The sequence below is a fragment of the Pundamilia nyererei genome, unplaced genomic scaffold, assembly GCF_000239375.1.
Source record: "Pundamilia nyererei isolate P.nyererei 1_Seehausen unplaced genomic scaffold, PunNye1.0 scaffold00177, whole genome shotgun sequence".
Classification (NCBI taxonomy): domain Eukaryota; kingdom Metazoa; phylum Chordata; class Actinopteri; order Cichliformes; family Cichlidae; genus Pundamilia; species Pundamilia nyererei.
Window position 1 is genome coordinate 638,649 of NW_005187578.1, and position 14,262 is coordinate 652,910.

A 14,262-nucleotide genomic window follows, 5' to 3' on the forward strand; every position below is an offset into this window, starting at 1 on the left:
TCCAGTGCATCCATGAGAGGAAGTTTGGGATTCAGTGTCTTGCCCGAGGATACTTCAGCATGCCGGGGATTTAACCACCAACCTTCCAGTTGGTAGATGACCTCCTCCTGAGCCACAGCGGCCCCAACGCTGGGTCCGAATATCTTTGCAAGGCGATAATGTGATCACTGTATAGATACAGCCTGTGATTATACAACTGGCTTAAATCTGCATTCTTTCTTGTGGCCAGCAGGGGGCAGAGAGTCCGGTTTTTAAAAAGAAGGCAGGTTTTTATAGAAGTTTATGAAAAGAACCAAATTTGCAAATTATAAACATGAAAAAAAAATCGTTGTTTTTCTTTTGTACATGTTAACAATGTCAAACAAGAAAAGCCGACAGCACCGTGTGGAGCGATGTGTCTGCTACATGTTTGACGAGTCACCTGATATACTGGTGGTCATTCTGTGAATAAGAATAATACAGGGGCGCAGCTGCCTCATTCGTCTGCTGGCCAAATATTTGCAATGCCAATCAGAAGGTAGGGGGAGGAGCTAAAGCAGGTTATTTCAGACAGATTATTTTGAACCGGGAATCTTGGAAAGCTGCTCCAGCTGAGCCGTAGTGAAAACATTGGAGCTGGAGATGATCCGAATGCAGGTGTTTTTACAAGCGAGGTCTTTGGAGCTCATTGACCTGGGCGGGAAGCCTCGGTCATCATCGGCACGCAGCATTTCCAAAATGAAGCCCTGCGATTTCACTCTTTCACCTGCGAATCACACCTGAGCCAGAGGTCGGGGGAACGACCTCCTCTGTAGGCCGGTGTCTAAGGTCATTAACGTGTCTAACTGTAATTAATTAGCTGTAAATAAAAGTTTTTGTCTTCAGCTGTCGAGCTTATAACGAATGCAGGCAGCCGGGCTCTGCTTTTATGTGTTTCATAAATGCCACTCCAGCAGCGGTGGGATATTTTTATCCAGATTTTAATGGGATTAATCATTTCATTTGTGTTTTCAGGGACAATAACTTTTTGATTCATCCGCAGTGGAGCTGCTGTGATAGATGTTCAGAACAGGGCGATTAATTAAGACTTTAATCCGCTGGTTGTTTTTTTTACTGAGAGAGCCATTAAGTTCTGCTTATTAAAATGTCAAAAAATGTGCTTAAAAATCGCCGTCATGCATATTTAGAGCCCAAGGCACCGTCTGTAAATGTCTGCATCCATCTGATAAAAAATGTCAGGTTAATATCGCAGAAGATAAAAATGAATCTTTACAGCTGGAAAAGAGGAAATGTTGATATTTTTTACTTTAAAGAAAATAAATTTGAAGGTAAGCAATAACAGCAGAATTAATCTCAAACTCCTGTAATATAGTTACTATCCCCCCGCCGTCCTCAGCTCGCCGTCTGTTATTACCTGATGGTCCAGAGTCAGCGTCTCCTGCTGACTGTGTGGGTGACGCAGCCTGAGTCATGTGACTCTGTTGTCATCCACATCAGTGAGTCTGCACTGCAGAACATGGACCATCATTAAAGTGAACCCACATTTACCCCACACTGCCACTAAAACTCCCCACATATCGTTTAATCCGCCACTGAAAATAGTCCCCGACACCTCCGCTGTTTCCTTATGTTAAACATGTTAAAGGTACTTTTTTTAAACAGTTCCCATATTTCTGTCGTCCTCTTTGTTTCTCTCTTTGCTTCTGGTTCTGCGTCGTCCCTGAAGCACGGCCAGCAGCTCTACCGTCACATCTATCTGGGCTGCAAAGAGGAAGATAACGTCCACAAAAACTTTGAGCTGCTCTTCACCACCCTCGCCATTCTGACCATCGAGCTGGCCAATGAGGAAGTGGTCATCGACCTCATTCGACTCGCCATCGCGCTGCAGGTAAAACCGATGAATTCACATCTGAAGTTTGTGTTTTTAGTCAAAGCGAAGACAAAAAGCAGTTTCATCTGTTTGGTTGTGTTTGGAAGCTCAGTCAGAATAATCTCATCATAAGTAGATTTTCTGGCTCTTTCTGTCACATTTACAGTTTCAATTAAACTTTACATCCATAATTCCAGAGTTAAGTATCTGAAATCTAAAAATAGTCTGCACCCATCTGTAAACTCTCGATTTCAACACACTCAGGAGAAAGGTGAGCGATTTTCTTCTGTTTCTGATTTGTTCTGATCTCGTGTCGCAGCCTCACTGAGCTCGATTCCTCATTAACAGCTTCCATGACTGTGGCTGTATCTCACCTCTCTCCACACAGATGTGAAGATCTGTGATATTTCTCAGATCAGAGATTACATATAGTCAGAAGGTTTTTTCCATCTGTAGCACTTTATATTCAGGACGTCTGTGTCTCTGTGCAGAGATCAGAACAGGACAGAGGTTGCAAAGCGGCTTGCAGCCAACGAGCTGAGGCTAAAATAAGTTTTAAAAAAGTGCATCTGAACATCTGATTTGTCATAAGGATGTGTCAAAGCGTGTCAGGTGGGAATTTTAATCTAAATAATGTTTGTTTAACACTTTTCATTTATTTTTACCGTCTCTGCATCACCACAGACACCCAAAGAACCATGTGACAGCAGAGATGGTGGTCAGAGTTTTTAAGATCAGATCTGACTGATGACATGTGCTTTATGTTCTGGTGACCACTGAAATGAGTTAAGATGCCTGCAGTGATGGTGTGTGTTCGTAGAAGGCAGTAACAGAGTGACACAGTCCCCAAACATTCACTCAGATATAATGTAAAAACGTAGCTTATTATAACTTGAATACCGTAAAATTAGACGAGTCATGAGTGTGCAGTGTTTCCAGGTCACCGGTATCAGGTGATAGTGGAAAAGTTTTATCGGCGAGGAGATCAAGTGGTCTGTTGAAGCTGTGGTGCTGTCAGTGCCGAGGTGTGGAGTAAACATCCTCAGTTACATCCCTGTTTGGAGGGTTTGTGTTTAACCTCGTGTTTAACCAGCTCTTCACGCTCCACATTATGGTGCTTCAGTCTAAAGCACCCTCGATGTGATTATGCTATATTTTTGGTGTCAGGTGTCATATTTAAGTGGCTGATGAGTAGCTGTGCTGTCATTTGCCTTTATGTCATTAGACCGTGAGAACCCACGCAGCTCCAATAAAAGCTCCTGGAAGTGCAAGAGAGGTGCGAAGGAAATGTGCACGCTCGCACCAACACACATAAAAGACACGCACATGCACACACACACGCAGCTTCAGCTTGTTTGTGCATCACGCTGAGATCTTATCGTTTCCAAATGTCACAGCACTGTAGACATGATGTTTGTGCACGCACACACACTCTGAGTGCTGTGTTTACCTTCGTTTAATTCAGGGAACGTTTGAGACATAGAAGTATTAAAAAAAGACTGAAAGGAATGTCTGCTCTTTGTTTGGTTTCTTTCTCATGCAGTTTCAGACAGGAAGTGCTTCATAGCACAAATTCATGGGGACCCTTCAGTCGGGTTTCTGTCACGTGTCTGTTTCACAGTCGCCTTGAGAAAAGTTGGCGAGTGTTTACAGACAAGTCGGCATTTTTCATGCAATTTACTGGCCACCACTGCAATCTGCTAGTAACCAAACCAGTCCCAAGGTTTCCAGTGCAGCATCCTATACCAGTCTGTAACCATTCTACACTCATGACCAGCTCCTGCAATCACTCGCCAGACAATTTTAGTGCTAAAATGTTTGCGTTTAATTTAAAGGCCACTGGGGGGCGATACTGGTGGTTGGAAATAGACTCCAGTCTTCTAGACATCGATGGTAAAACGTTCCTCCAGCCTGACCTCTGTAAACACTTTGAGTTTATGGTTTCAAGCCAACGACTGCGGCTTCAGTGAAGTCTGATCGTCACATCTTGAGTTTCAAGATCGAGCACTTAACCCGGTCTTGTGTCAATTTTCAGAGAATCTGATGTAAAATAGTTTATGTGTATACTGAACCAAAGCAACCACACATCTGCGCTGGTCCTCTTAGCTCGAGTGAAGCCAGATATTTGTTTCCAGCTTCTCCACTTAGATAGTATTTTGCTTTTTATTGGCATTATTACTGTAATATTCTTTGGTAGATTTGGTTGAAGCTAAAACAAAGTCGCACTCAGTGCGTCACAGACATGTGGCACAGTGCATTTAGTCTGCCTTGTTTGCTGTGTCACCTCAGGGTCGTTACCTTGACAACAACCTTTTTACTGACGAAGGTACGTGTTCGTGTGACCTTAGAGAAACGCTGCTGCATGCTACAACCCTGCACACAGATTAAAGGGGAAGTAAACCTCAACTCCTGTGAGGGTGTACCGAGTGTATGCGGGGAGTTCTGATGCTTCCACGACCAGAAACAGAAGCCGAGCTGCTGGTTTGTCCTCGCTAACACAGTTTTTGCAACTGGTTTGTGCAGGAAATGGCTCTTACCAACGAAGAGAACCTGCCCATGTTTATCCGCTGCGGCATCATGGCGTTGGTGGCCGCGTACCTCAACTTCCTGAGTCAGATGATTGCCAACCCGCCCTTCTGCCAGCACGTCAGCAAGGTGACTCCTCCCTGACCTTACTGAGGATCAGAGCAGCTGGCTCTCATTCCCACTTTTTGTTTTTACTGCCATTTGTTGCAGAAAATACAAAAATATGATTTATTCAGTATGCTGATGATGCACCGCTGTTTTCTGCCTGTTAGCTGTTTCTTCTTGTTTACATCTTTCTTATTTGTAAATAGTGTAACATCATATAATCAGCTGTTCTCTGTGCAGGTTATTGAGTTGAGGAACATGGATGCTCCTTACCTCCTCCCAGAGCACATCTTCAGAGACAAGTGTCCGTAAGTGCAGATTACAGCCTGAATTTGTTTCATGAGAAATAATCCAATGGCTCAGGTTAGAAAAAGGCTGTGAAGCCTCATTATTTTCTAATAAACAGAGCAGCAATGAGTGTGGCAGCTGAAGCTTAAAAAGTTTGAAAGTTTACGAGAAACAAACTCAGGAGTGAAGGAACCGTGCTGCTTCACTTTTCAAGGTTGCAGATAAATTCACATATTCAACTTCTGGGATCAATAACTCATAAAAAAATATTATTAGAACAACAGCAGCATGTCTTTGCATCGACAGATGTAAGACTGACAAACAGCTACTCGCTTCAGTTCAGTTTTATTTATACAGCACCAAATCACAACAGCAGTCACCTCGACGCTACCAGCTGCTTTTCATTTAAGCGATTTGTGCTCCGACTGGGACAAACCGAGTTTGTCTCTGTGCAGCCAGCTGTGAGATGCGTGTGCAGGGACCCCGATATGAACTGGTACAGAGTTGAATTACAGATGAGAACAAATGTGACCTTTTTGCAGCGTCGCTCTGAGAAGTAAAGCCGTGCTGTGCGTTGACTAAAAACACGCTTTCTTCTGAGGTTTTTCCTCAGGAAGTTTATTTTTGTGTCTTGCGTTTTTTCTTCCAGGCTTCCTGAATCTTTGGACAAAGAGGACAGCCAGCTGTACTTCCAGACGGCCGACATGGCCGAGTGTTTGGCCGGGCCGGGGTACAACGCCGAGCGCCTCTCCATCCCCTACGTTCCTCAGGTCACAGGTACGACAGTCCAGCCTCCGTTAGGACGGGGAACTTCATGTTTCTATTTCTTCTTATCTAAGAAAACTGCTGCTCTGATAACTTTTTTTTTTCTTCCCTCATTGGTTGATTCATACCTTTTTAATCTCATACCTGTTGAGCAGCCTTTTGTCCTATTTCATGGTTTCTCAGATACCAGAGATGCTTTCTGAGAAAATGTGCCTGAACTGATTCTCGGAGCATCTAAAATATTTCCTTTTGATGGAAAAGTGTAGCTGTAAAAATCCACCGAATTAGACGATGGTCACATTATGCTGTTATCTCTTAAAGAGGAAATATGATAAAAGTGATACAAGTAACAAGTTAGAAGGAAAGTCAAGAGTTGAAAAGGTTGTAAAAAGTCAGATTAAAGGATTTAAGGCGCCCGCTGTCTGCTCCTGCGCTGTGTGCTGTATGTTTTATTTCCCTGCTTTTCATACTCACCGTGCCCTCAGAACTGTTTGAAGCTTTGTCGGATTAAGAGCTTAAGGAGTTGTTCAGTGAAGAGAAAATAAAGTTTCACCAACTCTGTGTGCGATCAGCTTTATTAGTCCGACGGCTGTCGCCGTCTCCGTAATTTAAAGGTTTGTTTCAGCTCAGAACAACGTGAACCTCTGCAGGCGTTCACACGCACAACTTTCTTTAAAAGCACTTCTTCAAAATGTTGCTTGACTTCAACCTTGAAGTCTGCTCACGTCCAAAAAAGACTCGGGAATAGTTCGTACTTCACGTGCTCTTCCTTTCACCTCGTGTAGATAGAACGAGCGGGAGGAGAAAACTGATAATTGTCTAACAAGCTTTTGTTTTCTTCCCTCTGTCATGCTTTCATGTCCCTTCAGTTCTTTACACAGTAGGAAAAATCCTCCACAGGTGCAAGCAGACGTCCAGAGGTAACCAAGGCAACCCTGTGCAGGCGTGTAGAGATGTGTTGTCACCTGGTGTAGCTGGGTTTAGATCAGCTGACACATTATTTGTGCAAAACCAAAGGCTTCACTTTGCAAAGTTGGGTGAATGGAAACTCGTCACGCTTCAGACGAGGAGGCGCAACAATGAAGTTCTTCCTTTGAATCGGTCCGATTCTCAGAAGTTCGTCTTCTATGGTTGTCCCACGTTTCCTGTCTTCTTTGATCTTATTGGTCTCGTTGCCTTTGAAATGGCGACTCCGACCATGGGGACCAGGTCTGCGAGCACTCGGTGGTGCATGAAGACGACGATAAAACTACAGTAAGACAAAGTCTGCCATCAGTCTATAACTGAAAAGGCTCTTTCACAAGAACTGTTGCTGTCTCCAAACACCAAAATTACTTGCAATCAGCAATCAAAAAAGTTCAGTGTAATCAATGCAAACCCCAGTTTTTGATTGCACACCGCTTTCAGTGTTTGACGGCTTCTTTCTGACCTTGAAGTCTCCGAGTTGAGCTGTCAGTGTAAGCAGGTCTCCACACTCGCTGTGGACCCCGAGATCCACGTCATTCACGCACACTTCTCAAAATCTCAGGATTGGACCACTTTGTTAGTACAACAGTTAGATCCAGTGAAAACTCTCGCAGGTCTCCTCCTGTTAGCTTCTTCTGCACTGCTGACTCACCCGGTGGACTCGGCAGAGAAGGAGAGCGAGGCTGCTGCTGTGGAGAGGAGCAGTGTGGACACATTTCTACTGTGTCGCTAAAACGGCTCGAAAACAGGCCGAAGCAAAGCAGCAAAATGCTGCGTTGGCAACAGTAAGCTTGCTAACGCAGCTCTGGGCAAGAGGTCAGACGGGGTGAGGTGGCTTTAGATCCGCACGGTGACAATTTCATTAAGGCGCAATTTACTTATCAACCCCAGAAGCACAAGTGACAACAGCATCGGTATAAAAGCAGCGTAGCCCCCCAGGAGGAGAGGGAGGGATCAGCTCGCACAGACTGTCCTTTCATGGCGCGAGGAGCCGCGGATCAGCACCTGGCGCTGACGTGATGTCACAGCGCCGAGCGGCGTCTGCGCACTGACGAGTTTACCCAACATACAAAGTGAAGCCTCGAACTTGTGTTTAAAAAACATACAAGAAAAAGAAATATCTTTACAAGTTGGGGGTTAAATTTAAATTTGAAAAGGATTTCAGAGATTTTCTTCATGATCTTTAGTTTTCTTTAGTCTCAGACTGTTTTATTTATTTATTTTAATTTGTTTAATTATTTTAGAAGATTTTTTGTCAGCTTTTTTTTTTTAATTTCAAAGATATTTTTTTTTAGTTTTTTCCCTAATTTGTAAAATCTCAGAATATTTCTTCTTCTTTTTTTATCATTAAAATTTTCCCTGAAGTTCACAGTTTTTCCACAGGATCTTTTTTTTTTGAGTTAATAATAATAATAATAATAATAATAATAGCACACCCTTACATTTTTAAATACTGCGAGTATGAAAGGACCCGGGGTTTTGAGCTGTGACGGTGAAGCATCAGAGTCTGCAGGAGCTCTCGCTCTGCTCGCTCTGCTGCTGCTGTCGTCTCAGCTGAAAGTGTAGAAGAACAAATATCAGGGTCTCAAACTCAAATGAGCTGTGGGCCGCCGCTGGCACTGTCATCTCATGTGACCACTTTACTGTTCATGCAGTGCAAAAAACAACAAACAAGAAAACACCCACAAATATTTCCAAAAATGTAGTGTTGTTTGTTTTTTAAAATGTCTCACTCTTAACTGAAGCCTTTCATTGAACTACCAAACAAACACGTGTGCCCGTGTGGCCCCCGGGCCGCGAGTTTGAGACCCGTGGTGTGAACAGTTTAAGTGTTTTTCACACTGAGCAGAGACCAAACCTTGAATTCATGACAGCATTTTGACGCCTGCAGAGAAACTCGCCCTGACCTTTAAACTGCTGAGCAGCTGTAGATGCGTCGTTGAGGTGCTTCGTTGTTTCAGAGCTCGATGTTGTGTAGCTGTAGATTTTCTCACCATGTGATTTGGTAACTCTGTGAAATGTTTTGCCTGCATTGCTCGTGGACCTGTTGCGGTGAGTACACGTGCTGCCACGTCTGTGTAGAGCAGTTTACCCGTAGTGCGCTTAGATTGTTTACATGTGTGGAGCTTCTGTTTGCAGTGTTAACAGAAAACAAACTCATCATGTTATTAATGACATGAAGAAGTTAATCATCATGAAGCAGTAAGAGCTCAGAGAGGAGAGTGGGTGGGTTCAAACTCCTAATAAGGACAAACCGGTGCAGACCTGTTGGACTCCACCAGGCAGCCTTTCACACGGTTCTGGTCCTGGTTTTATGGACCAGAACCAGCTTCGTCCAAGCTGTGCAAGGTTTCCAGCTCCGTTTGGTGGCCTCAGGATCGCCAGGTGGAGCAGTTTGCAGCTGAGGGTGAAGCTGTGGGTGGATGGGCTTTGTCTTAGAGATGGAGGTCGATCATTCAGAGGGGTCTTGGCCTCCACATTGAAGGGAGGCGGTTCAAGCATGTGACTGGGACGCCTCCCAGGTGAGGTGTTTCAGGCATGTCTAACTGAGAGGAGGCCCCGAGGCCAGACCCAGGACAGGACTCCTGAGAGACTGTGCCTCTTGGCTGGCTTGGGAACACCTTGGGGGAGGATCTGGACCAGATGGATGGAAGAGAATGAGGGACGGATGCTGCACAAGTTTGCAGGTTGATCCTCGATCATGAATCACAGCATCTCTTTAATTCCGGCTGCGCTTCAGTAAGATTAAATTCATTCAGACTGTAAATGTGGTGAGTGGGACCTTAAATCAGTGCATGAGGCCTTTAAGAGGGAATCTGATCTCTTGAAGTCCGGCAGGACCGGGCTGCATTCAGGCTCAGGTGGTCAAAGTTTTTGGAGACCGTGGCTTCCTGTCACGTCGGCTCAGTTCTGTGTGTTTCATCACCGTGTGAACAAAATCTTAAAGCTCCAGCGGATCAGCCGCGATCAGATCGTTTTCCTCATTAACGCCCGCAGGACGGCTGCTGAGTCAGGCCTCTGCAAAGTTCACAGCAGAGGTCGTCGTGCGATTGTAAAGAGCTGCTTTCTGTCGCTTTTCACGCCTCGGCTGATCCGCTACCTTTCTGACCTCATCAGATGACCTCACAGCTCAGACAGTAGCTGCCCTTCTGTGGTCCTTATTTTCCCCTCTGCTGGCGATGAATACACAAGTGCTCGAGGTGCGTTCGTCCCCCGGGGACGAGTTTATCCCCGCGGGATCAGGCGGATTTGTTCCTCGTTGTATTGAAGTGGAGAAAACAGATGGAGTTTGGTGTGCGGGAGCAGAGATGTCGCCGCTGTTGTCAAGGACGCGCAGATTACAGGAGCTACCTGGGTTTCAGTAATATGACAGCTTCAGTAAGCACAGTTTGATTATTCTGAAATCGTTCTGCTGGAAAGAAACAACTTTTACTTTTACGTGACACTAAAGTTAGAAATGTTTGTGGCTTTTTAAAGCATTATGTGGTGTGAATCTGTCATCCTGAAGGTGAAGAACGTCTGTCCAGGAGGCCGAGTTTCGTGGACACCGTCTCCCTCCAAGTGGACATCATTTCCAACAGCCTTCCAGAAAAGGTCTGAGTAATCTTCTTTAAAGCAGCGTGTGGTCCTGGAGGGAAACATGAGGTCACGTTTGTGTTTTTGTGTCCACAGTCGCAGCTGGCTGAGGAGATCACGTTTGAGACCCTGAAGAAGGCCATCGGTAAGAACGCGGTGACTTCCTGCTGTTCCTCATGTTGACTCTGGGTTACTTTGTCCACCGGGCAGCCATCTTCACCAACACCTCTGGGCTCTAATGTGTTTAGTTATTGATAAAAATGATCTAAATGAACTTTTAATTTCAGTGACCAGCAGAAAAAAGCAGCAAATCTGATGAAACCACTTAAAGTTTGCAGATTTAGCCTCAAAATAAGTTTTCAAAAGCTCTGATTTTATGACGTTTCAGTGAAATTTTCACCATTAAAAAATGTTTTTTAAACAGCAACGTAAAAGGACGAGAAGCTCGTCTCGCGGAGAAGAAAGAGCGCTCACAAACCACCGCATAGTTAAGTCTCTGTTATTAAAGCAGCTCTGTGTTTGCGGTTTGTTTTCAGACACCACCGGTTTGGAGGAGCAGGAGAGGGCGAAGAGGCGCCAGGTGATGGAGAAGTTCCAGAAAGCGCCGTTCGAGGAGATCGCCGCCCACTGCGAATCCAAGGTTATTAAAAAACAAAACAACAAAGAGCCAGAAATCAGAAAATAATAAACTGTCAGCGCATCAGAAAAAACACCCAAATAAACTCCTGCTCACTTCTTCCAGGCAAACATGCTGCACGACCGGCTCGCACAAATCTTTGAACTCACAATCAGGTGAGTCCGTTATGCAACAAGTTTTCTCATTTAAATATATGAATTTAGATAAAAGTTCTTGGTGTGGTGACATTTACACCACATTAGAAAAGCTTAGGCGTGACACTAAAAGTCAAACAATCCCAGAACACCCGACTGATCTCTGGCTGATCTCCCGTCGAGCTCGTCCCCTCGGCTCTGCTGCCAGCGTCCCGTCACGTTCTGTCCTCACTGCTAAAGCTGCGTCTGTGATTTCACCACCGTGGCTGTGACGCCCTGAAGCCTCAATCACCCGCCGTCACCACAGTGTTCTCCTCAACAAACAGATGTTTGGTTATTTTTGGCCCAGATGTGGCTCCAGGTGAGTGTGGCTGCCTGAGCCCAGCCGCAGGTTCACCCGATCTGCACCAGGCTTCAGGTGTGTCGAGATATCTGGAGCGAATGTGGCTCATGATAAAACACGACCCAGTGTTTTTAGGCTTAGCTGTGTTCGTCTGACATGTTCTCACTTCTTTTTTGATTGCATCGTCATGTGAACACAATAACAGTCTGTTTGCAGCACGTGAACGAGTACGACGCCTGCAAATAACGTGCACTTTTCCTCATAGTCATGCTTGCATCGCTAACACGGTGTTCTGGAACAGTTTGAGTTTTCTTTGAGTTGCGGGTCGTTCCCTGGCCGCCTTTTGAAAGGATTTTTTAGAGGAAATGAAATGCTCCTTCAGTCATTACCTGCTGTGTAGTTCTCCTGAGTCACAGCACTGTGAGCGTGATTAGACCCGGCTGTGTGCGTTAGCTGAGACGTGCACGTACGTGTGGGCAGGACTGTCAGAGCGCTGGAGGCAGTGCACAGGTGCACACGGAGACACTTTGAAAGGGACAACAGCCTAATAATCAGGTTAATTAGGTGGTTTTTGCTTCCTAAAGGTTACATTTGTGCACGTCTGCCAAACAAAACCAGTTTTTCCTTCTAATTTAATATCTTGTTTCACGCCCCGTCACCAGGCCTCCTCCCAGCCCGTCCGGAGTGGTTTCCATCTCAGCGGGACACACCCAGCATCAGTCCGTCCCCGTCTACGAGATGAAGTTTCCAGACCTGTGTGTCTACTGAACGCACACATCCACAAACCAGCTCACACGCAACATTGAAAATGCACAGAAAGAACAACACACTCACATCTGCACTCCAGTCTCCTCTGTTCAGGTGGCCGGGATGCCGTCAGGGACGAAGTTTAAATCCTGTTTCCCGTCTTGACTCAAACCTGCGTTAATCCACGCTGCTCTGATTGGTTACACTTTGTTTCCTGACTCGCGTCCCTGAAGCCAAACTGAACTTTTGAGTCACCAAGAACAAAAAAACAACAACAAAACCCATAAACTGCTTCCACTCTGAGGTTTTAGTGTATTTCTGCTGAATCAGACGTTGCTTCTCTGTTCCAGTCCAGCCAAAGCTTCACTCCTTGTACATACGCTCTCTTAAAAAAGCAGCGTGAGGCTCACAAACGCAGCTCCTGCCTCCTAACAACTATCTGTCTCCTGTCAGTAGCCGTCGGTGCCGTCACTGATTAGTAGGAATGTGCAATATACATATATATATATATATTAGCCGTCAGCTATGAAAACTGAAATTACATAGGTGGTGGTAGAAAGCAGTTTAGTTTCAGGCTCGCTGCTCCTCAGCTCTTCCCTCTAATCTTCAGTCTTTGCTGTTTAAGATAAAAGTGTGTCACAAATGACTCCAACAACCAGCTGAGTTCTTATAAGTCAATTCAATGACAGCAATACTCGAACTGCTTGGCAGCGACACTCTAAAGCTGAAGAGTCGACGTTTGGACGAGTAGAAATGGGCTCGCTCGTGTTTGGTGATGACGTGATTGTTTCTGAGAGGCGTGAGTCTGTAAGAGGAAGGTCAAGAGGAGTGTTCATGTCCATCAGCTCCCACCTGAGACTCTATAAAAGATGGACATAGTCAGTGTGGTGTCAATTTAGTGGGGAGCTTTGACATTGGATTACCAAATGGTGGAACTAAGACTGTATACTCCACTAGTACTACTAGTACAGTAGCCACAGGTGGACAAAATCAATAGAGACTGTATAAAAAAGATGGATAGAGCCACCGAGACATCAGCGTCTGGTTTTGAGCTCCACATTTGGAGCCTCAGTGTTGAGGTTTTCGATGATGTCATAATGTAGTCACATGATCAGAGCAACCATGCCTCCTGTATCCAGATGAATTATCAAAAAAACATTTTTTTTAGGATGTAGTCATGTTTATTTCTGCTGAAAGCTTCAACACGAGAGTCTGAGGACTGTCTCACTGCTGGAGTCGCCCTCAGGTGGCCGTGAAAGGAACTGCAGTCTTTGGTGCTTCCATATTGGCAGCTTAATGTTACAGTAATGAGGACGTGATTTATAAAATGAAACTACAATCTGAGCTCAGTGTTTACTGACGTCTAAACGCAAGAAGGCCGTTGGGTCTTATTGTCAAAGAGTTCAAACCTTTCAGATATGGAAGCTACATCCATCTTTAATATACAGTCTGTGGCTTTGACGATGGTCCTTAGAGAAGTTGTTGTAAAGTTTGTGTAAAGTTCTTGTGGCGGGGCTGATGATTTTAGAAAGGACTCTAAACTTCCTCTATTAAAAATTTGGGGTTAATATTCTCAGAGATTGCAGTGAAAATATCACAAAAAAATACAAATGTAGCATCTTTTAAAGAGTTGAAGTTTATTCCTCAAGTATGAAGCAGTGCAGTTATGATCACAGTTACAGGCCTGTGTGTAAGTAAAATTAAAGCTGCGCGCTCTTTGTTTGTAATATTTCCTGATATGAGGGGGAGCTGCAGGCAGCGTGTTGGCTGCAGATGAATCTGATCCAGCTCCTTGACTTTGCGCTGTAGTCCCTGCGCACGCCTGCTTTCCATGAACGAATCAGCCGCCTCACAGCTTTGTTGGTAGCCTAAAAAAACAAAAACCAAAGCTGTTTCATTGCCAAACACAGAAGTTTGAGTTTAAAACGTCTCAATCTAAAAAGGCTGTTGTTCGTATCCCGTGAGGAGCCATATGGTGGAGCTTTTCATTCCAAAACGAAGCGACCGGCAGCATCAAAGTTAACCTCCCCGCTGGACGCATTAATATTAATATCCATCCTCAGCCCCGGCGATACAAAGCACTGACATTTTGGAGGATTTAATCATCCTTGCATTTTCAACAGTTATCACAGGGCCGTGATTTATTTCCAAAACAGGTTACAGGAGGCGCTCTGGGAACGGGAGGATTCGTATGTGGTGCAGCTGCAGCTGTGATCTGTAATAGCAGATGGTTATCAGTGTTTTCCTCTGATCTGAGCTCAGCGTGGGAAGAAAATCCCTCCAGTTGGAGGAAGATACCTGCTGCCTCTGTTTGGTGCGAGCAGCT

General features: G+C 44.9%; 1 protein-coding gene across 1 annotated transcript in view; it reads left to right on the forward strand.

The window, feature by feature from the left end:
- efr3a (EFR3 homolog A (S. cerevisiae)) overlaps positions 1-13,819 on the forward strand; it is a 102,611-nt gene extending 88,792 nt beyond the window's left edge. The window contains exons 15-23 of the mRNA XM_013914179.1: positions 1,706-1,867; positions 4,373-4,504; positions 4,721-4,788; positions 5,418-5,545; positions 10,008-10,093; positions 10,172-10,220; positions 10,612-10,715; positions 10,818-10,867; positions 11,852-13,819. Coding sequence (XP_013769633.1) covers positions 1,706-1,867; positions 4,373-4,504; positions 4,721-4,788; positions 5,418-5,545; positions 10,008-10,093; positions 10,172-10,220; positions 10,612-10,715; positions 10,818-10,867; positions 11,852-11,957 — 885 coding nt within the window. The 3' untranslated portion in view covers positions 11,958-13,819. The remainder of the gene's footprint in view (positions 1-1,705; positions 1,868-4,372; positions 4,505-4,720; positions 4,789-5,417; positions 5,546-10,007; positions 10,094-10,171; positions 10,221-10,611; positions 10,716-10,817; positions 10,868-11,851) is intronic.
- The last annotated feature ends 443 nt before the right edge of the window (positions 13,820-14,262 follow it).